At 42.4% G+C, this 24,174-nt stretch overlaps 3 protein-coding genes across 3 annotated transcripts in view; 2 read left to right on the top strand and 1 right to left on the bottom strand.

The window, feature by feature from the left end:
- Positions 1-4,128, top strand: part of LOC310791097 (protein NLRC3-like) — a gene marked incomplete at both ends in the record, with an annotated part of 109,081 nt that extends 104,953 nt beyond the window's left edge. The window contains 2 exons of the mRNA XM_083652799.1: positions 3,555-3,924; positions 4,043-4,128. Of these exons, the coding sequence (XP_083508925.1) occupies positions 3,555-3,924; positions 4,043-4,128 (456 nt within the window). The remainder of the gene's footprint in view (positions 1-3,554; positions 3,925-4,042) is intronic.
- Positions 1-24,174, bottom strand: part of LOC310791316 (tubulin polymerization-promoting protein family member 3-like) — a gene marked incomplete at its 3' end in the record, with an annotated part of 516,176 nt that overhangs the window by 278,079 nt on the left and 213,923 nt on the right. The window lies entirely within an intron of this gene.
- Positions 1-24,174, top strand: part of LOC310791505 (NACHT, LRR and PYD domains-containing protein 12-like) — a gene marked incomplete at both ends in the record, with an annotated part of 280,341 nt that overhangs the window by 188,954 nt on the left and 67,213 nt on the right. The window lies entirely within an intron of this gene.

Below are 24,174 nucleotides of genomic sequence, written 5' to 3'. Positions count from 1 at the left end.
CAAAGTCCGTGTTTTGTAAAGTGCAGGGCCATGGCCAATTATGGTCATATTTATCTCTAGATTACAATTTTAATCATTACTGTTGCCATCACAAGGAAATGTGCTTCATTTGTAACATCATCGGCACTTCGCCAAATTGTCTCCTCATTAGTTTTGTGTCATCTTGACTACTGCTCTGTGGTGTGGTCATCTGCAGCTAAAGGTGTTATTGATAAATTACAAGTTGCACAAAACAAGGCAGCTAGGCTGGTCCTTGGGTGTTCCCCTAGGTCTAGCATAGCTGACATGCACACGTCTCATATGGCTCACTGTGGAGCAGAGACTATCATCCATCCTACTTTTGCATTTTCACAAAGTTATTCATACACAAATTCCTGGTTTCCTTTTCAGCAGCATTTTTTATAGCTCAAGTACTCACACACACTCCACTAGAGGGGCTAGTAGGGGACAAATGAATTTGCCTAGAGCCAAAACCAACTATATGAAGAAGACTGTAATATACAGATCTATAAAGGCCTGGAATTGTCTACCAGGAAATATTTCCTCCATTCATGGGAGGGTTGGTTTTAAAAGGAAGTTAAGATCCCAGCTGCACTCTCAAACACCAGCAAACACACACTGATGCTCAGGACAACACTTTAACACTACTTGGAATGTTATGTTTTGAATATAGTGTCTTTTAGATAAATTGTGTGCGCAATAGGCCAGCCTATAGAATTAGCTGACCAAACTATTGTTGTTTTTCTATCCTACTTGTATCGATTTTTACTATGTTTTTTTTGTGATTTTCCCTGTATTGTAATGCATTTAATATGGTATTTTACTACTGCACTTTACTGTCTACTGTTTACAATTGCTTGTAACGTAATGTGTATTGTGTCTGGACCCCAGGAAGACTAGCGGTCGTTTCGGCGGCGGCTAATGGGGATCCTTTTTAAATAAACAAATAAACAAATAAATGTAATAATCTGCGCAATATGTAATACATTTATTACAAAATGCGTCAAACGCTATTACATATTGCGTGGAGGCGATTTATTACATATTGCGCATTTTATTACATAATGCGGCGTTATTACATATTGAAAGTGAGATGTTATTACATTTTGGCATTTTATTACATAATGTGCAGTTATGACATAATGCCTACATGCCTTTTCTATATTTTGGGGTTATTTTTTCATTTGAATGAGTTAGGGCAGGATTGAGATGGTGCAGCCAGGGGCCGGCAGACAAGATGATCACCATGTAAATTAACCAGTCGATGAGTGCGTGACACGGAATGAACACTCGTCAGCTGCACCCAGCCGTGTTTTCCTTCTGAAAGGCCATGATTAGCATTAAAATGTGCAGGAAGCGTCAGGTCGTCTCCCTCCAGCACTGCAGGCAATGTAATTAGCACTCGGCTTACATGCACATTTGTACGAAACGATCATGAGTGAACACTGTGCCCAGGGCTTGCTCACAGAGACTTGAGTGTGGACTGTGGATGTTTACAATAAAAAGATCAGGCCCATTTGTAAGAAAATTACTCTCTTCATGTAATATGAATGTGCTAGAGGAGCATAGGCAAGTCTCGCTTCAAATAAAGGTGTTTCATTGCAGGATATGACAACACAGTAATTTGAAAGTGAGCCTACTCTGGATGAAGTTGCGATTTATAGTTTAACAAGCAGTTAATTACTGTGAATGAGTGCAAGCATTAGAATCGGCCATATCTAACATGTTAGATATTTACAACCCGACAGGCGATTGCATCTTGAGCAGAGAGCCAGTAGTAGCTGCGTTTCCATTAGTTTTTCACAAAATAAACTGGTCCGCGTCCACCCGCAGCCCCGCACAGAAACAAAGAATGAGGAAATTGTCATCGAGGTGAAATACCCGTGCGTCTTTGAACGGGACGGAAAACTAATGCTATACTGCAAAGCATGTAGCCTGTGGCCGTGCACAGTAGGCCTACACCCCAACTGGACGCGGCTGTCTGCGCAAATATTAGTTAAACAAATCCTTTCAGTGCAAATGCATTATAAAAACAAAAAATAAGATTTGTTTAGAAAACGAAATGACACAAATGTATTATTATTATTATTATTATTATTATTATTATTATTATTATTATTATTATTATTATTATTATTTTCATTATTACTAGCTACTACTACACCCGGTGCGCACACTGAATAGGCATTTTAAAAGTTAACGTCGAGCCCTGCTTCCAATGTGAATCTTCGGCATAATCTTCTAGTGTGTGGGGTTGCGTTTGAACAGACGCGATTGTGTGTGTGTCCCAAGATTGAAATGTTAAAAAATCGGCTCTCTCTGTCCTGTAGTGTGTGGGCTCTCAAGATTTTTCTAATCTCCAAGGATTAGAAAATCCTGTAGTGTGGGGTAGGCATTAGATGATCTTTCAAGTTATTTAATTTCAGGTTCTTCGATGCAAAGACACATTTAATGTAGGCCCGTCAATGTTCTTTGGCTGAATTAAACGGGAATATAACTCAGTTCACAAAGTGTGTGACGAGTTCATTCACTAGGCTATAATAAAATACATTTGTTGGATAATAGGATTTGTTTTTTGTGTTTTATTGTTTAATCTTAAGGGGTCTGCAAAGCCTAACCGAATTAATTAATTAAATAAGGAGCGGTGTGCGTTCAGCTGTTCCCTTTGCGCAGACGGCAGACCTGCAGTGAATAGTTAGGAAATTATTTGGAAATCAAAAAATGATGTGAAATTTAGATTTCGTTTGCTAAGAATTCTACTATAATGTGTTATGTATTTATGAAATGATCAGGCTACCACAGGATGGTTTTTAGACCTTCTCCATGCACATCGTTTTTTTTCTACTTTCTTTCTATTGCTACGTCATGACGTTTTTTTGGATATATTTTTGGTATTGTCATGGCCAGATTTGTTATTAAAAACAAGTAACTAAACTGTCTGTTTCATATTAAGCCTAGATGTTCAACTTGGAGTCGGCCGTGATGACTAAACTGTGTATACATGAAGAAATCCCTATTGTGCTCGACTATGCTCTGATTGGCTGATGTGAGGTTGGCGCATTGAATGGTCTGCTGGGCACAGGCTAGCTACGCCCTCTTTGTGCTCACCTATCTCTTTAAAAGGCCAGTCTGTGATGTACCTGAGGTCAAGATCAAGAACTAACGAACGAACGAACCTGAGTTTGTGTATTTTGATTCTGACAAGAAGTGACGCATCCTTGATAGTAGGCTACTCCTCCTGATTTCAACATGGATTCAACTTTGCCAACGACTTCTCCCGTGCCAAGGACTTCTCCCGTCAGAATGGGTTTTTGCATCACCCGTGCAGTTCATCAAGTCTTTCTTAATCTCGTGGTAAGTGTTGCTGATGGCTAAACCCACAAGTCTGGCGCTGGGCTGGGCTATAGGTGCGGAAACTTGCCTATACGCCTGGTGCACATAGGCGATATGTTGTAAATGCCTGTTGTAATGAGAGAATGATTATTTATTGCGCAGTAATATGTGTTATATTAATTTCTTGTGCACTAATATGTGATGTGTGTATTTATTCACAGATGGCATTTGGGAACCCCGGCTACACAAAGCAGGATTTGCTCGAGCGTGTCAGCAATGGGGAGCCCCAAGTCCTGGACGCCATCAGAATAGGTGTGATGGCCCAGCTCACACGTAGACAACGGGCAAGCGACCTACAACGCCAGACATTACTGGCGACAATTCGCCAGTTGGAAGAGCGCGGGACCAGAGCCGCCACATGGGAATTAGAGTTACAGAAGCAGTTACGGATGGAGAAAGCGAAGCTCCGAGAAGTTCTGCAGAAGAATGCTACATTAGAGGCAAAAGTAGCAGATTTACAGGCCAGCTTGGATGCTCTGTGCTCCGAAGTGCCGTGGGAAGATAGAGACAGCGTGCCCGAGCAGCTGAATGGTAAGTAGTGATGGACAATGTGTTGTGTAGATGTGTGTAGGCAATGTGTGTTTTGAACGGCCATGTGATGTGATAGTCTTGTGTATTATCTGATGTGATTATGTTGTGTTTTTCATAGCTCTTCGAATCGACGACGGTGAGGAAGCCAGTGGTTCAGGATGCACAGGAGATGCTGCGGGGACTGATGAAGACATGGAGCAGTGAATCATCGCCTGCACTAGTGACAAAGAGCCATCTGTCTTTTTTTTTCACAAATCAGCATGATGGCTGAAAGTAACTGGCTGTAGCCTACCAGTCGTCAAGTTTTTTGTTTTTGTTTGGAGTGAAGACGTCAGCATGATGCCTGAATAATAGGCTGCACTATAGTCGTCCAGTTTGTTGTTGTGTTTTGGTGACTAGTTTGCTAGTGTCACTTGTGTGTTCGAGCAATTATTAGGATGGTAGGCTATGTGCAAGTTATTTGATTTTTGGCAATTATAATTTTGAGTGGTTTTAATGGTGTGGTGTTGCTAATGTGTATTTAATGTAGGCCTACTTTATATTTACCGACTGTGCCTATTTTGTGATGTGAATAAATGGTTTGGTGCATGAAAATGGTTTTGTGTGGGTGTGCATTGTTTTCTGTATGCCATAAGGGAAACGAGGTTTTCAATCTCTCCATGCTTCATCTACTTTTGCATCATCAATATCTAAAGCTATAAACCCTGTATAGATTCCACTTGGTTCAGGATAGACTCTTCTTATTTTGTTAACTGCACATGATGGAATGACTCTGTGGATCCTTCTCCCCAGCCTGCCATGCATCCACCATGTACTCACTGACGATATCCAACATATCTGTATGACCTGAAAACCAAAAGAATGATACAAGTTGTATGCTTTGACCTGTAAAACTGCTGAAGCCTTCCCACGAACAGCACAAAATCTTAGAATCTCTCATACTTATTCTTTTTATTATTTTTCTTCTATCCAAAAGTTTGCTTCACCATTTCTCCTACAGTTTTCACACTACACAGACATGGGAGACATCAAAACGTGCGGCTCATTGAGGAATCGTGTGCATTTGGATTGCTAAGGGTTTCGTTGGCCGGTTTTCGCGATATTGGCGTTAACGTACGATTTTTTTCCCCATTCACTTGAATGGGGTTTCGAAATCGTTGGCATTAAATTAGCTCTAGCTCAGACACCGTATGACCTGCTATTACCAAACTTTGTAGGTAGGTTTACAGAGTCACCTTTTACTCTGTGCAGGAAAATTACACTAGTTGACCAGATGGTGGCGCTATAACAGCCGTCCTTACGTTTTGGTCCATAACTTTTGAACCGTAAGGGCTACATTCAAAATTCTTTTTTCCCTGGATTCCTTGGGTCATTCCGCATCTGCTGATATAGGCCCCGCCCATTTCCGTCTAACTAGATTTTCCACCATTTTGAATTTTGTCGAAAAGCGTTTTTTCGCTATTTCTCCTTCAAATTTTGCCCGATCTTCACCAAACCACATCACAGAGCGTGTGTGGACTGTCCCGCACAAAACTTATTTTGCGTATTTTTGAAACTCCGCACCGCTGCGATATAATCGACTTCCAAAGTTCTGTGGGTGGGGCCTATTTCACAAAGATCGCCCGATGCGAACCAAACTTGGTCCAGGTGTGGAAGGATGTACTCTGAGCCTATAGGACAAATATTGTGTCATTTCGCCTCTAGGGGGCGCTATAGCAGCATTCAGAACCTGTCCCTTCTAAATTGTTTTATTTTGAAGGGCGGCAGGAAGTGCTGATTCATTGGAATTATGGCCAGCCTTCCTTCTTGTATGACACTTGACACTTCTGAGCTGATTTCAGAAAAGAAAGTGTAATTTGGCGTGTAGGGGGCGCTATTGTTTGCCTATGGGGGGCGCTACAGTAACGTATCTCCGCAACCGTAACTCGTAGAGACTCACGGATGGCGGCGTTGGACTCGGGGTGGAAAATTAGCTGAACGAGGCCCGGAATCAGGATCGCACCTTCCGTTTCCGAGATAAAAGCAATTATTATTGTGCTTGCAGATAGGCAAGCACAATCTTAGAATCTCTCATACTTATTATTGTGCTTGCAGATAGGCAAGCACAATCTTAGAATCTCTCATACTTATTATTATTGTGCTTGCAGATAGGCAAGCACAATCTTAGAATCTCTCATACTTCTTTATCTTTCTTTATTCTGTTTTCTTCTGGTCAAAAGTTTGGTTCGCCATTTCTCCTACAGTTTTCACACTACACAGACATGAGAGACATCAAAACGTGCGGCTCATTGAGGAATCGTGTGCATTTGGATTGCTAAGGGTTTCGTTCGCCGGTTTTCGCGATATTCGCGTTAACGTACGATTTTTTTTCCCATTCACTTGAATGGGGTTTCGAAATCGTTGGCATTAAATTAGCTCTAGCTCAGACACCGTATGATCTGCTATTACCAAACTTTGTAGGTAGGTTTACAGAGTCACCTTTTACTCTGTGCGGGAAAATTTTAGTATTTGACCAGATGGTGGCGCTATAACAGCCGTCCTTACGTTTTGGTCCATAACTTTTTAACCGTAAGGGCTACATTCAAAATTCTTTTTTCCCTGGATTCCTTGGGCCATTCCGCATCTGCTGATATAGGCCCCGCCCATTTCCGTCTAACTAGATTTTCCGCCATTTTGAATTTTGTCGAAAAGCGTTTTTTCGCTATTTCTCCTTCAAATTTTGCCCGATCTTCACCAAACCACATCACAGAGCGTGTGTGGACTGTCCCGCACAAAACTTATTTTGCGTTTTTTTGAAATTCCGCACCGTTGCGATATAATTGACCTCCAAAGTTCTGTGGGTGGGGCCTATTTCACAAAGATCGTCCGATGCTAACCAAACTTGGTACAGGTGTGGACGGATGTACTCTGAGCCTATAGGACAAATATTGTGTAATTTCGCCTCTAGGGGGCGCTATAACAGCCATCCTTATGTGTTGGTCCATAACTTTTGAACCGTAAGGGCTACATACAAAATTCTTTTTTCCCTGGATTCCTTGGGTCATTCGGCATCTGCTGATATAGGCCCCGCCCATTTCCGTCTAACTAGATTTTCCGCCATTTTGAATTTTGTCGAAAAGCGTTTTTTCGCTATTTCTCCTTCAAATTTTGCCCGATCTTCACCAAACCACATCACACAGCGTGTGTGGACTGTCCCGCACAAAACTTATTTTGCGTTTTTTTGAAATTCTGCACCGTTGCGATATAATAGACCTCCAAAGTTCTGTGGGTGGGGCCTATTTCACAAAGATCGTCCGATGCTAACCAAACTTGGTACAGGTGTGGACGGATGTACTCTGAGCGTATAGGACAAATATTGTGTCATTTCGCCTCTAGGGGGGTGCTATAGCAGCATTCAGTACCTGTAACACCATAGCATCCAGTTAATACACCCTTGCAACGGCCTAAACACGTCCTAGCTACACATTGCGGATTGGGGCTGTATTGATACTGGATGGGAGGGCGGGGTCTAAGGCAGGGGCGGTGCAAGGGGGGCGGAGCGTCACGCGGGAGCAAGCACAATCAAATTTGCTTCAGCAAATTTAGCCCGTTCTAGTTCTTTTTATTATTTTTCTTCTATCCAAAAGTTTGCTTCACCATTTCTCCTACAGTTTTCACACTACACAGACATGGGAGACATCAAAACGTGCGGCTCATTGAGGAATCGTGTGCATTTGGATTGCTAAGGGTTTCGTTCGCCGGTTTTCGCGATATTGGCGTTAACGTACAATTTTTTTCCCCATTCACTTGAATGGGGTTTCGAAATCGTTGGCATTAAATTAGCTCTAGCTCAGACACCGTATGACCTGCTATTACCAAACTTTGTAGGTAGGTTTACAGAGTCACCTTTTACTCTGTGCGGGAAAATTCCACTATTTGACCAGATGGTGGCGCTATAACAGCCGTCCTTACGTTTTGGTCCATAACTTTTGAACCGTAAGGGCTACATTCAAAATTCTTTTTTCCCTGGATTCCTTGGGCCATTCCGCATCTGCTGATATAGGCCCCGCCCATTTCCGTCTAACTAGATTTTCCGCCATTTTGAATTTTGTCGAAAAGCGTTTTTTCGCTATTTCTCCTTCAAATTTTGCCCGATCTTCACCAAACCACATCACAGAGCGTGTGTGGACTGTCCCGCACAAAACTTATTTTGCGTTTTTTTGAAATTCCGCACCGTTGCGATATAATCGACCTCCAAAGTTCTGTGGGTGGGGCCTATTTCACAAAGATCGTCCGATGCTAACCAAACTTGGTACAGGTGTGGACGGATGTACTCTGAGCCTATAGGACAAATATTTTGTCATTTCGCCTCTAGGGGGCGCTATAGCAGCATTCAGTACCTGTACCTTCTAAATTGGTTTATTTTGAAGGGCGGCAGGAAGTGCTGATTCATTGGAATTATGGCCAGCCTTCTTTCTTGTATGACACTTGACACTTCTGAGCTGATTTCAGAAAAGAAAGTGTCATTTGGCCTGTAGGGGGCGGGGGTGGGTGGGGCCTACTTCACAAAAACCACCATAACTCCGGACCACATTGTCCGATCCGAACCAAACTTGGTCCAGGTATGCACAATGCACATATGTACTCTGAGCTGATAAACATAAAATTGTGTCATTTCGCCTATAGGGGGCGCTATAGCAGCATTCAGTAGCTGTATCTCACAAACTGTAAGAGCGACTGTTCCCAAATTGGGTACATAGGTTCATAGAGTACTCTTCTAATCTGGCCTAAAAAATTATACCAATTGACCTCACGGTGGCGCTATAGCTGCCCTCTTTACGTTTTGGTTTGTAAGTTTGGAACCATAGCTTCTACGATCAAAATTCTTTCTGCCCTAGTTTCCTTGGCTCCTCCCGCTTGTACTCACAAAGGCCCGCCCATTTCCCACCCACAACTACTTAGTACACCCTAGCAACGATCTACGAATGCCCTATACCGATGAGCCGAAAACACCATAGCATCCAGTTAATACAGCCTTGCAACGGCCTAAACACGTCCTAGCTACACATTGCCGATTGGGGCTGTATTGATACTGGATGGGAGGGCGGGGTCTAAGGCAGGGGCGGTGCAAGGGGGGCGGAGCATCACGGGGGGGCAAGCACAATCAAATTTGCTTCAGCAAATTTAGCCCGTTCTAGTTATTCTTATTCCATCCACCAAAAAGTTTGTCGCCTAATAACTCCCTCAATTTTTGCGCCACATAGACATGCCAGACCTCAAAATGACCGGCTCATTGAGGACATGTATGCTATGACTTTGTTAAGGGTTTGTGAAAGCGGTTTGGCCGCAATTCGCCATTAAGCGCCATTTTTTCCCCCATTGACTTGCATGGGGTTTGGAAAAATCTTGCAAAATCTTGCAGTAAATTAGGTGTAATTCAGAAACCATAAGAGCTAGAGCTACGAAACTTGGTAGGGAGGTGCACTGAGGGGTATTTTACTATCCCCGAAAAAATTGCACCAATTGACCATATGGTGGCGCTATAACAGCCCTCCTTACCTTTTGCTCGATAACTTTTGAACCGTAGGGTCTATCATCAAAATTCTTTTTTCCCTGGATTCCTTGGGTCCTCCCGCATCTACTCAATTAGGCCACGCCCATTTCCGTCTGACTAGATTTTCCGCCATTTTGCATTTTGTCCAAAACCGTTTTTTTGCCATTTCTCCTTGAAACTTTGTCCAATCTTCACCAAACCAACGCACACATCATGTTGGGAGTGTCCTGCACAACACTGATTTGGAAGTTTTAAAAAAAAACGCACCGTTGCGATATAATCCACTTCCAACTTTCTGTGGGTGGGGCCTATTTCACAAAGATCGTCCGATGCTAACCAGACTTGGTACAGGTGTGGACGGATGTACTCTGAGCCTATAGGAGAAGTATTTTGTCATTTAGCCTTTAGGGGGCGCTATAGCAGCATTCAGTGCCTGTCCCTTCTAAATGGTTTTATTTTGAAGGGCGGCAGGAAGTGCAGATTCATTCTCATTATGGCCAGCCTTCCTTCTTGTATGACACTTGTCACTTGTTACTTGTCGCACGCACGCTATTCTACAGACAACAGACATACCTATACATGTATTACAAGTGTTATATCGCTCATGGTCTCACTCTCATACATTTTACATATTATCTTTTGAGCAGCTGCAGCTCTTCTCTGTTAAAAAACACATGCAAAAAGTGTACTGGAAGCAGGAAGCTAGTGTGATTTCACCAGATAAATATAGCTTAACAGTAACTCTGAGCAGGAGTGTTGCATTCTGGGTACAGAGAATCATATAGACAAAAAAAAACATTAAATTAGCTGTATCTCAGAAACCATATGAGGTACAGCTATGAAACTTGTTAGGGAGGTTCACAGAGGGGTCTTTTACTATCCACGAAATAATTGCACCATTTGACAAGATGGTGGTGCTATAACAGCCCTCTTTATGTTTTGGTTCATAACTTTTGAACCGTAGGGTCTATCATCAAACTTTTTTTTCCCTGGATTCCTTGGGTCCTTCCGCATCTACTCATCTAGGCCACGCCTATTTCCGTCTGACTAGATTTCCTGCCATTTTGAATTTTGTCCAAAACAGTTTTTTTGCGCTTCCTCCTTGAAAAAGTAAAAAAAAAAAAAAAAAAAATTGCTCCAAATTACACCAAACTTAAACCGAAGCATCATCATCATGAGATGAATTCACGCACCTAGTTTCATGCAGTTTCATCCATTTTCCTAGGAGTTATGAGCATTTGTTGTTGGGTTAGTATTATCTGTTGTCGGCAACATCAGAAGATCATAACTCTTAGGAAAATTGATGAAACTGCATCAAACTTTGTGCCTGAATCCTTCTCATGGCATAGATGCTTCGGTTTAATTTTGGTGTCATTTGGAGCCCATCAAAAAAACAGTGTTTTATAGTGTTTTTGGCCGTTTGTTGGCTGTATCTCGGGAACGGAAACAGCTACAGACACTGGACTGACACCGTTAGCTAGATCGTCTAATTTTACGTCTAGTAGATGCAGCGTCGAAGTTCGGGAGTCAACGAGAAGGGCGCATAGCACCGCATAAGTGTTTAAAATGTAGTTACAACATCAGATGATCATAACTCCTAGGAAAATCAATGAAACTGCATGAAACTTTGTGCCTGAATCCCTCTCATGGCATAGATGCTTCGGTTTAAGTTTGGTGTAATTTGGAGCAACAATTAATTTTGGTCGTTTTTTGGCCGTATCTCGCGCTAGTGTAACAGTGTGCATAAATAACATATTTATAGTTCAATTCATGTTTAATTTGGGACCAGCAACCATCATTTCTATTTATTAGTATGTTCTAATGAAAGTGCTTACCAGAAATCCTATGTTGTGTTTTGCTATGTACACGCAGTGCATTGTGGGTCACTCACAGACAATGGCTTCCTTCTGTGGGTGAGTTTGGTCCTCCGTGCTCTCAGCTTTAAATTGCTATATAAATGTGGTTTGCATCACCATATTATGTGTAGAAGCAGTCAGAATCAACAATTGACATTATCCTGTACTTCCAATGCAACCTGTTTTCAGTTGAACTGCTACATTTATGTTTACTGACTGGAAGTAGTCACGTAGCGTTCTGAGCTAACGTAAGAGGCTAATTAGCGTTAGCTCTGAGAGCCGTTCTTGAAAGTGTTTAACTTGCCTTTCACAGTAGCTGGAGCAGAGAGAGACCAATACCCACCATGCCATGCTGATTGTGGTTGTTGTGTATCCCACCCTTTCAGGTATGTTTATGATAAAATGTGTTAAAAATATTCCTTTTGTGAAGGCTGTTCACATACGCACGTTGCGTGCCTGCTATTTTTAGTAACCACTAGCAGGTGGCAGTGAAGCTAAAAATATATTATCCTGTATAAAAGACCTGTAAAAACGGAGCATTTGGATTTAGGAAACAGGGACCTGTATATAATTGTCATGATTATATGTCTATGTCAGGGGCATTCAATTAAAATTCAAAGAGGTCCAGTAGCTGGAGCAGAGAGATACCAATACCCACCATGCCATGCTGATTGTGGTTGTTGTGTATCCCTCCCTTTCAGAATAAACCACAAATGCTCTATCCTTCCGAATCCTGTGAAATACTTCAGCAGAGGCAGATACCATAGGTCACACAAGCAGCTACAGACACGGGACTGACGCCATTCGATAGCCTGTCCAATTTTACAGCTGACTCTGAATCAGAGTCAGCTTCAGGTTCAAAGTCGTACGGTCTCACTGCTGCCATTTCGTGAAATTTCATCTGCGCTGCACTAAGTGCTCTACCTACCCAGATTGACAGATTAGGCGGCCAATCAGAGCGGGGCACCTCATCGGCCAATCAGCGGCGCCTCTGTGGCCAAACCTGCATATTTAATGAGCACAGACCTAGAATGGCTAGAAATGCAATAAAAAAAAAACTTGTCTCCAAATGCCAAACAGTATGCATGACCTTATTTTAAAGACCCCTGACAAATGTTTAAAACAGCAGAAAACTACACAATATGGGACCTTTAATCATTTCACACAAAAGGTTATGACAATATATGACTATTAACATACAAATAACGCTGTATGTCAAATCATGTTGCATAAGTGGATTAAAGGACTTAAGCCATTAGTTTAGCAAGGTGACGATGTGATGAGTGTCCTGCACAACACTGTTTCGTGGTTTTTGAAAAAAAATGCACCGTTGCGATATAATCAACTTCCAAAGTTCAGTGGGCGGGGCCTATTTCACAAAGATCGTCCGATGCTAACCAAACTTGGTACAGGTGTGGACGGATGTACTCTGAGCCTATAGCACAAATATTGTGTTGAAGGTGGGGACTGGGACTTTTCCACTGGGAAACACCCACGTCCCAGGTGTCTGGAAGGCAGCATTAGTCCCCCTAATTGCATGGGCAGGGACCTTGCAAGCCAGGCGGTGCATGGCGAGGACAGCAAGCACAATTACATTTTCGTTAGGAAATGTAGACCATCTAGTTCTTCTTGCTATCCACTTTTTCTACCACTAATAACTCCCCCAATTTTTGCGCCACATAGACATGCCAGACCTCAAAATGACCGCCTCATTGAGGACATGTATGCTATGACTTTGCTAAGGGTTTGTGAAAGCGGTTTGGCCGCAATTCGCCATTAAGCGCCATTTTTTTCCCCATTGACTTGCATGGGGTTTGGAAAAATCTTGCAAAATCTTGCAGTAAATTAGCTGTCATTCAGAAACCATAACAGCTAGAGCTACGAAACTTGGTAGGGAGGTGCACTGAGGGGTCTTTTACTATCCCCGAAAAAATTGCACCAATTGACCATATGGTGGCGCTATAACAGCCCTCCTTACCTTTTGCTCGATAACTTTTGAACCGTAGGGTTTATCATCAAAATTCTTTTTTCCCTGGATTCCTTGGGTCCTCCCGCATCTACTCAACTAGGCCACGCCCATTTGCGTCTGACTAGATTTTCCACCATTTTGCATTTTGTCCAAAACAGTTTTTTTGCCATTTCTCCTTGGAATTTTGTCCAATCTTCACCAAACCAACGCACACATCATGTTGGGAGTGTCCTGCACAACACTGATTTGGAAGTTCAAAAAAAAAACACACCATTGCGATATAATCCACTTCCAATCTTCTGTGGGTGGGGCCTATTTCACAAAAATCGTCCGATGCTAACCAAACTTGGTACAGGTGTGGAGGGATGTACTCTGAGCCTATATCAGAAGTATTTTGTCATTTAGCCTTTAGGGGGCGCTATAGCAGCATTCAGTGCCTGTCCCTTCTAAATGGTTTTATTTTGAAGGGCGGCAGGAAGTGCAGATTCATTCTCATTATGGCCAGCCTTCCTTCTTGTATGACACTTACACTTACCCTTGTCACTTGTCGCACGCACGCTATTATACAGACAACAGACACACCTATGCTTGTATCTCAGTGGGTATATCACTCATGGTCTCCCTCTCATTTGCATACTGTATGTTTTCAGCAGCTCCAACTCTTCTCTGTTAAAAACCAAATGCTAAAAGTGTACTGGAAACAGGAATCCGGTGAGATTTGACCAGATTAATAGAGCTAAAGAGCAGCTCTGAGCAGCAGCGTTGCATGTTGGGTAGAGCAGTGTTGCATCTTGGGTAGAGACAATGATATACACTTGTCGCCAACCATGGGAGGCCTGTCTGTTCTGTTACCTGCTGTGTTAATGTAGCATGGTAACATGTCCAGAAAACAATGAATGAACAAAATGAACTGAACCCATGGGTAAGTGTCACCACTTTGTGGTTGTTCATTTTATACAGCCAGCTGGGTTTGAAAACATAATGGAAGAGATAGCCTAGTGTGAATAGCCTAGTGTGAATGGAGGCTGTTAGCCACAACAACTGTGCCTTATAGGCTAACCTCAGCCAGCCAAAACAAACACCTTGTCCCCCTGGTGTTAGGACACACTGTTCATCAATGTTTGGGACTAGTTGCAACAAGCTAATTGAGCTAATGCTAGCGTTAGGCCAGCGTTTCTCAACTGGTGGGTAGCGTCGCGGGGCCGTTTTGATTGGGTCGCGGACTTTTACAGTACAGTACTTTTTTTTTTTTTTTTTTTTCTTTTTTTTTTTTTTTAATTCAGATTATTGAAACTGGATTAGCCTGACCAGTTTCACTTGTTTAACAAACTGAAGCATATGCTCTGCCTGTAATTCAAGAGAAGTCTGCCTTTTCATTTCATATTTAATTTTAGTTCAATTCAGATGATTGAAACTGGATTAGCATGGCCCCAGTTTAATTAAAAGTTATGACCAGTTTAACTAAAAAGCATATAGCCTGCCTGTGATTCAAGAAAAGTCTGCCTTTTATTTCATATTTCATACAGTTCAAATAAGACTTTCTGACCATGACCAGTTTGACTTGTTTAAATTTAAAAACATATAGGCCTGTAATTCAAGTCTGCCTTATTTCAATTGGTTTTTAGCCGTAGTTGCACTTCTGTTGCACTTTTTTGTTCATTTGACAGTGCATGAAGGCATTGTGTATTAAATAAATGCGCTATTTTTTGTGCAATAAATTTGAGTGGTTTAAAAAAAAATCTGAAATTTGGGTCGCGACTTCATGACAAGGAAAATAGTGGGTCCTGAGGCTACACCAGTTGAGAACCACTGCGTTAGGCGTTAGTTAGCATGCTACCCAAGCAGCTTCTCTGGCTGACTGGACACATGACAACCGATCAGCAACTCTGTAACAAAACTAAAAGGGTAACATTACTTTGGTGACCAGGGACTATTATCAGTACATTTGACTTCTTACACTAACATAATGGAACATAGCCTACATTAGTTACTGGCTGATTAGATGCAGCCATTGATAGCTTTTCACTTGTGTGTTTGCAGCTCTGGTAAGCCTGCTAGTTTTGTAAACAGTTGTTGTCGCAACCATAAACATGAATGACACTACAAGGAATACTACTTCTCTGGAGGTTATCATGTCCTATTTTCCTTGAGACAGTTGGAGACATTTACAATACATGGTAATTATTGATGCTGTAGTTTGCAGGTAATGTAGTTTTAGATTGCAGAGATTGGGCTAGCCTTTTGTGTCTCTCTAGTAGGCTACAACCAGTCTGACTTCCCCACCTACCAAGTACTTCTACTCCAAAGTCCTTTTACTCACATAGGCACCCCCATAACTACTTAGTCCCCCTAGGTCCATGGGCAGGGACTTTGGAAGCCAGGCGGTGCATGGCGAGGACAGCAAGCACAATTACATTTTCGTTAGGAAATGTAGACCATCTAGTTATTATTATTGATCCAGTTTTATTCCGGCGTCTTGGTCTGAGACTGAGATGTGCTGTCTGTCAGTCACGTGACTCCTCAACAGTGAATAGAAGAGGGGGAATCTATGGTTTGTTATTGTTGACTTTAGGTTCTAAAGGCAGGGTGGGGCTGACAGGGCCATAGACAGGACAGGGCCAGTGGATGGAAAACCTCGCTCCGAGTCTTCCGGCTCTGGGCGGAAGACCGTGCTGTGCACCAGAAAAAACATTCCGCTCAATTCTTGCGTTCCGTTTAGAAAACATGGGCGACACGAGTAACGAGAGTTAGCTCAAAACAAACACTTTGTTTGGTCGTGTTTCTTATTGTTTTCTCTAACTCGTAGCTACTAGTAGCGACTGCCTACTGTTGCATTTCTGTGGGGGAATGAAAACACTGCCGCACAGGCCACCGGAAGACGGGGGCGAGAGCAACATTGCTTCTAAGCATTTGACGAATTTGATGGGGACATAAATCGTGGTTGAAATCCCTTGGTTTGTCTGCCTATAACCAGGAAGGGGGTAAGACTTTGGCTCTTTACATTTAGCCCAGGTCAGGCCACTTTTTAAGGAGGTCTGTAGGAAGCTTTTAGTTACAAAGACATCCTGCATTCTGGTGTATTTTAGTGCAGGTGAAAAACAAACTGAGCCAACAACTGCTTAGTTACAATTATAAACCTCAAATAAAACTGCATGTCATTAAGGAGGGAGACAACATGAGGACTAATGTTTAATACATACTTATAAATAATAGTCTAAGTGAATAAATACTAACTAATGCACTTATAAAATAGAAAGTGATGTGTGGACATCAGGTCAGTGGCTGCAGGGTGTGAGGGAGACTACACAAGGACAAACAATACTTATAATTTATTAATAATAATAATAATAATAATAATAATAATATAAGTTATAAAGAATAGTCTAAATCAGTGAATAAATACTAACTAATGCACTTATAAAATAGAAAGTGATGTGTGGGCATCAGGTCAGTGGCTGCAGGGTGTTGAATGAAGTGTACAGGTGTTAAACTACAGTAAAGTGTCTGAGATGTAAATGATTTATTAGTGGACAAACTAATGACAGCTTCTCTCAGAGTCTCAGACCAAGACAGACATCAAACTGGATTAAATTAAACAGCTGAGTCATGTTGACCTTCTGTTAAATACAAGCACACATCAACATCTCCACTGTTTGGTTCAGATCATTACATCACAATTCTGATAATTATGAGATAATAACAATGATCTCAATTTAAAAAAGCAGATCCACAGATTAATACACACTGTTTTTAATTAGACGTGTTTATCGAAAATACTGGTGACACTAACTTACCAGGGTAGTTCTGTGTGTGTGTGTGTGTGTGTGTGTGTGTGTGTGTGTGTGTGTGTGTGTGTGTGTGTGTGCATGTGTGTGTGTGTGTGTGTGTGTGTGTGTGTGTGTGTGTGTGTGTCAGTGTTGGACAAGTTACTTTCAGAATGTATTTATATTACGAGCTACTTTCATTTGAAAGTAATAAGTTACTTTGCATTATTACTGTCTGTTTTTAATTAGACATGTTTAAAAGTGCCGGCTGGGCTCCTTGTGCTGTGTGTGTGTGTGTGTGTGTGTGTGTGTGTGTGTGTGTGTGTGTGTGTGTGTGTGTGTGTGTGTGTGTGTGTGTGTGTGTGTGTGTGTCTACAGTGTTACTGAAGTCCAGAAGATGAGTGTGTGTGTGGAGGAAGAGGAGGGTGGGGCAGAGCCTCCAGCACTCAGCTGTCTGTCTGTGAGAGATCTTCATCGAGACTCCAGTAATGAACATGAACCCTCAGACACAAAGTAAGACTGCTTACACTGTAAGCCTGCAGTACCTGATACAACCTGATTACATGACAACATACCATAGCCTGCAGTACCTGATACAACCTGATTACATGACAACATACCATAGCCTGCAGTACCTGATACAACCCGATTACATGACAACATACCACATAGCCTGCAGTACCTGAGACAACCTGATTACATGACAACATACCATAGCCTGCAGTACCTGATACAACCTGATTACATGACAACATACCATAGCCTGCAGTACCTGATACAACCTGATTACATGACAACATACCATAGCCTGCGCTGCAGTACCTGATAGAACCTGATTACATGACAACATGTCAACTTATGAAGATGCTCAAAGTAATTGCAGTCAAACACAATGATGCAAACTATAGATCTGTTTCTGTGTGTTATCCAAAGTACTTTGAATGAATCATTTTTGAAAATATGAGAAAGGGAAACTTTCAAGATTCCAGCAGGTGCATTGGTTCAATGTCACTGTGATTATTCAGTATTGCTCAGCATCTGAAGGAAAAACAAACTTCTTAAAACAAATTAGTGGGAATATTTCTAAAATTCAAAAGGAAAATGCATTAAAAACAGATGACAGATGACAGCATGAAAATATTTCAATCAGGAGAGACTAGAAACCAGAGAATGAATAAAATAATGTTTATTACAATAGTGAATGAATGATGAATTACAGAAAATATGATGAGAATGAGGTATTGCTAAAAGTCTTTGGTGCTTAGACACCACAGGGAGATACTGAGATAGAGCTGCATCAGCCATGAGCAGCAGCCAGATAGATCCCCCTGTAGAGTCTAGATACTGGTGGTGGTGATGGTGATGCCTCTCCTTCTGAAGCTGATGAGACTCTTCAGAGTGAAGAATCTGATGGGTCTGTGAAGACTGGGTGGAGAAGGAGAGGTGGATGATGTGAGACTGTCAGCAGCAAGGTTGGGAGGCTGAATGGATAGAAACTAGCATATTTAATAGCACAACAGCCATGTGATAGGCTTACGATGAGGGGTGAAAAGCAATGTGATAGGCTTACAATGGAGGTGTGTGGGGGTGAGAGGTGATGATGAGATGCTATGCTATTGGATAATAGAGACCAGGCGGCAAACAGCTGATTATTCAATTGACCTATCGCTAAGCCCCACCCCCCGTCCTCACTCAGACAAACACAAGGCAGGCTGACTAGAGTAAATGGCAGCCGTCACTGTCAAAGTTACATCCCAAGACGCTCTTCACAACTTGTTGAGCCCTGATATCATCTAGAAGCCATCAGAAAGTACTTCACTATGCCATGGTATAGTAGCCTACAGCATTTAAAGCTATCGATAAAAAGAAATGCGATACGTGCGTGCGCTTTAGCGAATCTTTAATCAAACGTTTTAATGGAGGAAGACAGCAGGCGGGGATAACAGACGACTCACATCCAGAATTGACATACTCTTAAGGCCCACACGCACAGGGAGCTTTAGATCCCAGCGTTTGGAAGCCCACCCATTGTTTTAAACGGCCGAACACCAAGAGCACCAAGAGCTTTCTGACGCGCGTCAAACTGTCTTGACGCTCGTACTCTCAACCTGTTTCCATTTTGGAGCGTCAAACGAGGTTCCAGCAGCGACCAAAGTGCTCTGCTCCCCCCCTCCCTCTCTGCCCACTTCCATCCCCGTCTCGTCTCTGTCTCGATAAGTAGTGCTCCTCAAATCCCACGGCAGTTTAAATACAGCAGGCTAAATACGCTACACTAGCAAGACTACAACGTGACAATAATGTTCTAAACACATCGGCTAGCAAAACATAGCCTATCCCTGGATGTCATGATGAGATGAGATTAGAATAAATTTGGACAGAATTGCAGCATTTCCCGCCACAGCGCTGCCTTTTCTCTCTCCTCCTCTGCACGGGAAACAGGTAGGATGATCCAACAGCCTCTATCCCAAGCTTGCCCAGATTGACGTGACGAACACAAAATAGGCGATATTTCCCGCTGCAAAGTCGATCTCTGAGAAGAATACTACGAATAAATGCATTCAAAACATATAATTTGATCGAGAGGAGAGAATTGTAGCCTATTCTGTAGACTACCTTTCCTCTGCAGTAGCCAGGCAGCAGCTACTGTGCTCCAAACCGCGCCAGAGCTTCTCCCCATGTTTAGAAAGTGATTAAGCAGTTTATTGAGTCATGTCTAGCAGGGTAACTGACCTGATTCTACGGTTATAATCCGCAGTTAATGTTAGGAGAGGCTTATGACCGGGCTCAAAACTATAACAACTTTTTTTAATCGGTCAATTGTGCCTGATTACATATAAATTAGTGGCCATTTCCCCCAAATAGTGATGGTTCTGTCATTCTGTGGTGTAGGCTATACATTTCAGATCTGACGCTTGCAGTGCGCTATAGGGGAAGATCTTGATGCACGCCAAATGACGCGCGTCAAGATTTACTCCCTGTGCGTGTGGGCCTTTAGAGTAGCCTCTCCGTGGATTATATAGCCAATAGCCTATATGCCGAATTGAAGAGTGACGCCTGGTAATCTATTTCATGTACCTCTGTATAATCAAGAAACCTTAAATAATGTAGATGTTTTTCATAGCAAGAGAACGGCACGCACGCATGGGTGGTGGTGTAGCAGATCAGCAGAGGCATCATAGCTTACAGCTTTTAACATCATGTTTTCCTCCTGGATCTTTTCTCTTTAGTTTAGACTACCTCACATTGATTTGGAGAACGGGATTCATTCCCTCGTTTTAGGGTTTGACTGGTTATAATCACATCAATCAATGTGCCTCCTCTTCACTAGTCTCGCTGGCCAGCCTCTCCTCTCTACCTCTTCACCAACTCCACGCGCATAACGTAATGACTGGAAACTCGCATAATTCAACATTTTATTTTGCCGACTTTCTGAATACCATGATGATTTTATGATACCTTTTGGATCATGGAAGCCAAAGGAGGGAGAAGACTCGTCATCTCGCTGTCACCACGATTGCAGATTTAACTCCAAAACAGTAGCATTGTGGATGTGAGTGGATCTACGTTTACTAGTTTAATATTATCAATTGCCTGGCCTCCCAGGATACCTCGTAATGTTGCATTTACCCCCATGCCCATCGTTTAACCATTTTTTCAACTTATAAATGTATAAAACCCCATAACCCCCATTTGGGGGCATGGTGGCTCAGTGGTAGAGCTGTCGCCTCACAGCTAGAAGGTCCTGGGTTCGATTCTCACCTGGGATGCTGTGAACGCTGAAGGAATGCGTGCCCGTCCACATGTCCTTGAGTGGCCACCGCCCGGGTGGGGTCGTCAAAAGGGCCTTTCTGTGTGGAGTTTGCATAAAACCAGAGGAAACTCGCGTTTTCTAGTGCTTCTCTATGGAGCTCTAAGCTGAGAATGTCCGAGTGTATTGTAGAGCTGCAAGCGCTGTGATTGGCTCGCCTGCGTTCGGGGCGTGGCTTAGCGATAGGTCAATTGAAGCCTGGAAGTTGACAGGCTATTTTGAGCATGTGAGCAGATTTGAACGGGTGGAGAAATAAGGAGTGAACTGAGGAAGAGCAAAGTGCAGATTATAGTCTTCCTGACTGAACTTCCGTTAGAACTTCATATACATATATAATTAGGAAAATTATTAAATGTATTAAATTATTAAATATCAAACCACTACATGTATTGTTTGTATATAACAAATGAGGAGATCTGGCATCCTGGACACTCATCAAAAGGCCATGTTATCAAAAACTCTTTACTAGAACTAATGATATGTATGAAACATTTGTGTTTCCAGAGGTCAGCACCACAGGCAGAGAGCAGAGTCTCCAGTACCCAGCTGTGTGTCTATGAAGAGTGACTGGTCTAAAGGTCAACCTCCAGACTTCAGTAAAGAACCTGGACCTTCAGACACAAGGTGAGAGCACTGTTATACTGTACCCTGTCTGATGACAACATGTTGCATGCCCTTTCTAAACCTGCAGTAAACTCCTGAACAGATCCACACATCACTTGGATGGGCTGTATGTATAGACACAGTTGTCCGTTGTGAGCGTGAACACAGATCTTACAGACCCAAGCCCAAAGTACCGTGTCCGTGTGGCTCGCAGAGCGCCTCTTGTTTAGAAGGTATCAGGCTCATGTCCAAAGCATGGACTGACTGAGCGAGCATGTGGAGGTGTTGATGATGTTAGGTGTGTTGAGGATGGATTGCTTCTGTTATATTGTATATTCTATATATTACAGACATTACTTTTGTGGGGAGAAATACATTGAAAGCGGGTTGGATATGATTGAATCCCACTTGTAAAATCCCATTTTCAAGCGTTTAAATGTTAACGTGATCACTATTTGAAGTTTTTTTTGCACGATGTGCAAACAGGCGCATTTGGCACATCGTTTTCTAACCCTATGGCCAGAATAAAATGCAACAAGAACATTATAGTGTTGCATTAGGCTATATCAGGGGTCAGCAACCTATTGCACGGGTGGCACCTCTGTCACGCAAAGGGGTAACCAGTGGCACGGCAGCGCACAGTAGTAAGTGTGCAATTTATTTTTTATTTATTTTTTTATGTTGAAGTGCCAAATTACCATTTCAGACATTTGCAGTTGTGCGGCACGTTATTTAGGATATTTACGGTAGTGACCCACTCTACTCTGCCTCTGATTGGTTGCAGACAGCAGATGAAAAATGGCAGCGTGGAAGACAGAGAGAGACCATGCTGTGTATCTTCTAGAATGCTTTTATTTCAAAGTCCTGATTTTGGATGGAATAACATTACAGATCTGTTAGAGATTTACATTTTGATTTGTGAGTCATTCATTTTGGTGTGGCACTCTGATTGACAAGCACATTGGAAAGTGACACTTTATATCAAAAATGCTGCTGATCCCATGTCTATATCATGGCTAGATCTTCTGCATGTTTTCTGTGTGGAGTTTGCATGTTCTCCCCGTACCCCCCAGGGGGTTCCTCCGTACATAACCCCCACTAAAAACATGCAGAAGATCATCATCCGACCAGTGACGACAACATCTGAAGTTGGTCCAATGATGGTCCAATGATGGTCCCAGGGCGCTGGAAAGAAATAGCGACCACTGCTCCTGGCCTGCCCCCTGGAGGAAAGGACAAGCCTGGATGCGTCAAATGCAGAGGACATATTTCACCGGCCACCATCAACATGAGTGTGTTGTGGCCGCATGCATGTGTTGTAGTGTTCGTGTGACAATAAAGACGGGCTGCCGTCTGAAATCGTGTTTTTTACATACCATAGCCTGCAGTACCTGATACAACCTGATTACATGACAACATGTCAACTTATGAAGATGCTCAAAGTAACTGCAGTCAAACACAATGATGCAAACTATAGATCTGTTTCTGTGTTTTATCCAAAGTACTTTGAATCATTTCTGAAAATATGAGTTTCTAGAAAGGGAAACTTTAAAGATTCCAGCAGGGGCATTGGTTCAATGTCACTGTGATTATTCAGTATTGCTCAGCATCTGAAGGAAAAACAAACTTCTCAAAACAAATGAGTGGGAATACTTCTAAAATTCAAAAGGAAAATGCATTAAAAACAGATGACATGAAAGATGACAGCATGAAAATATTTCAATCAGGAGAGACTAGAGACCAGAGATAAAATAATGTTTATTACAATAGTGAATGAATGATGAATTACAGAAAATATGATGACAATGAGGTATTGTTAATAGTCTTTGGTGCTTAGACACCACAGGGAGATATTGAGATAGAGCTGCATCAGCCATGAGCAGCAGCCAGATAGATCCCCCTGTAGAGTCTAGATACTGGTGATGGTGATGCCTCTCCTTCTGAGACTGATGAGACTCTTCAGACTGAAGAATCTGATGGGTCTGTGAAGACTGGGTGGAGAAGGAGAGGTGGAGGGTGTGAGACTGTCAGCAGCAAGGTTGGGAGGCTGAATGGATAGAAACAAGCATATTTAATAGCACAACAGCCATGTGATAGGCTTACGATGAGGGGTGAAAAGCAATGTGATAGGCTTACAATGGAGGTGTGTGGGGGTGAGAGGTGATGAGATGCTATGCTATTGGGTAATAGAGACCAGGCGGCAAACAGCTGAATTTTCAATTGACCTATCGCTAAGCCCCACCCCCCGTCCTAACTCGGACAAACACAAGGCAGGCTGACTAGAGTAAATGGCAGCCGTCACTGTCAAAGTTATATCCCAAGACGCTCTTCACAACTTTCTGAGGCCTGATATCGTCTAGAAGCCATCAGAAAGTACTTCACTATGCCATGGTAGTAGCCTACAACATTTAAAGCAGGGATGTTAAAGATACGGCCCGCGGGCCGGATCCGGCCCGCGGGCAGGTTTCATCCGGCCCGTGAGATGTTTTGGAATATTAAAAAAATAAAAATAAAAATAAAAATAATAATAATTATTATTATTATTAAATTCGCACCCCATTATCATGAACTACGTGTGGCTAATAAGCAAGCTAAGAGTTCATTCATAAGTTAATTAACCTGCACTACAAGGAAGTATGTCAGTAGGTCATCAGGTGTAAACAAAGCCGCCATGATGCCACGCTGGAATTGAATCGCGCATTCGGCTACCTACCAAA

This window comes from Poromitra crassiceps, assembly GCF_964638095.1.
Source record: "Poromitra crassiceps genome assembly, chromosome: 16".
NCBI lineage: Eukaryota > Metazoa > Chordata > Actinopteri > Beryciformes > Melamphaidae > Poromitra > Poromitra crassiceps.
Note: the sequence above shows the minus strand (reverse complement) of the source record. Positions and strands in the feature narration are given on the sequence as shown.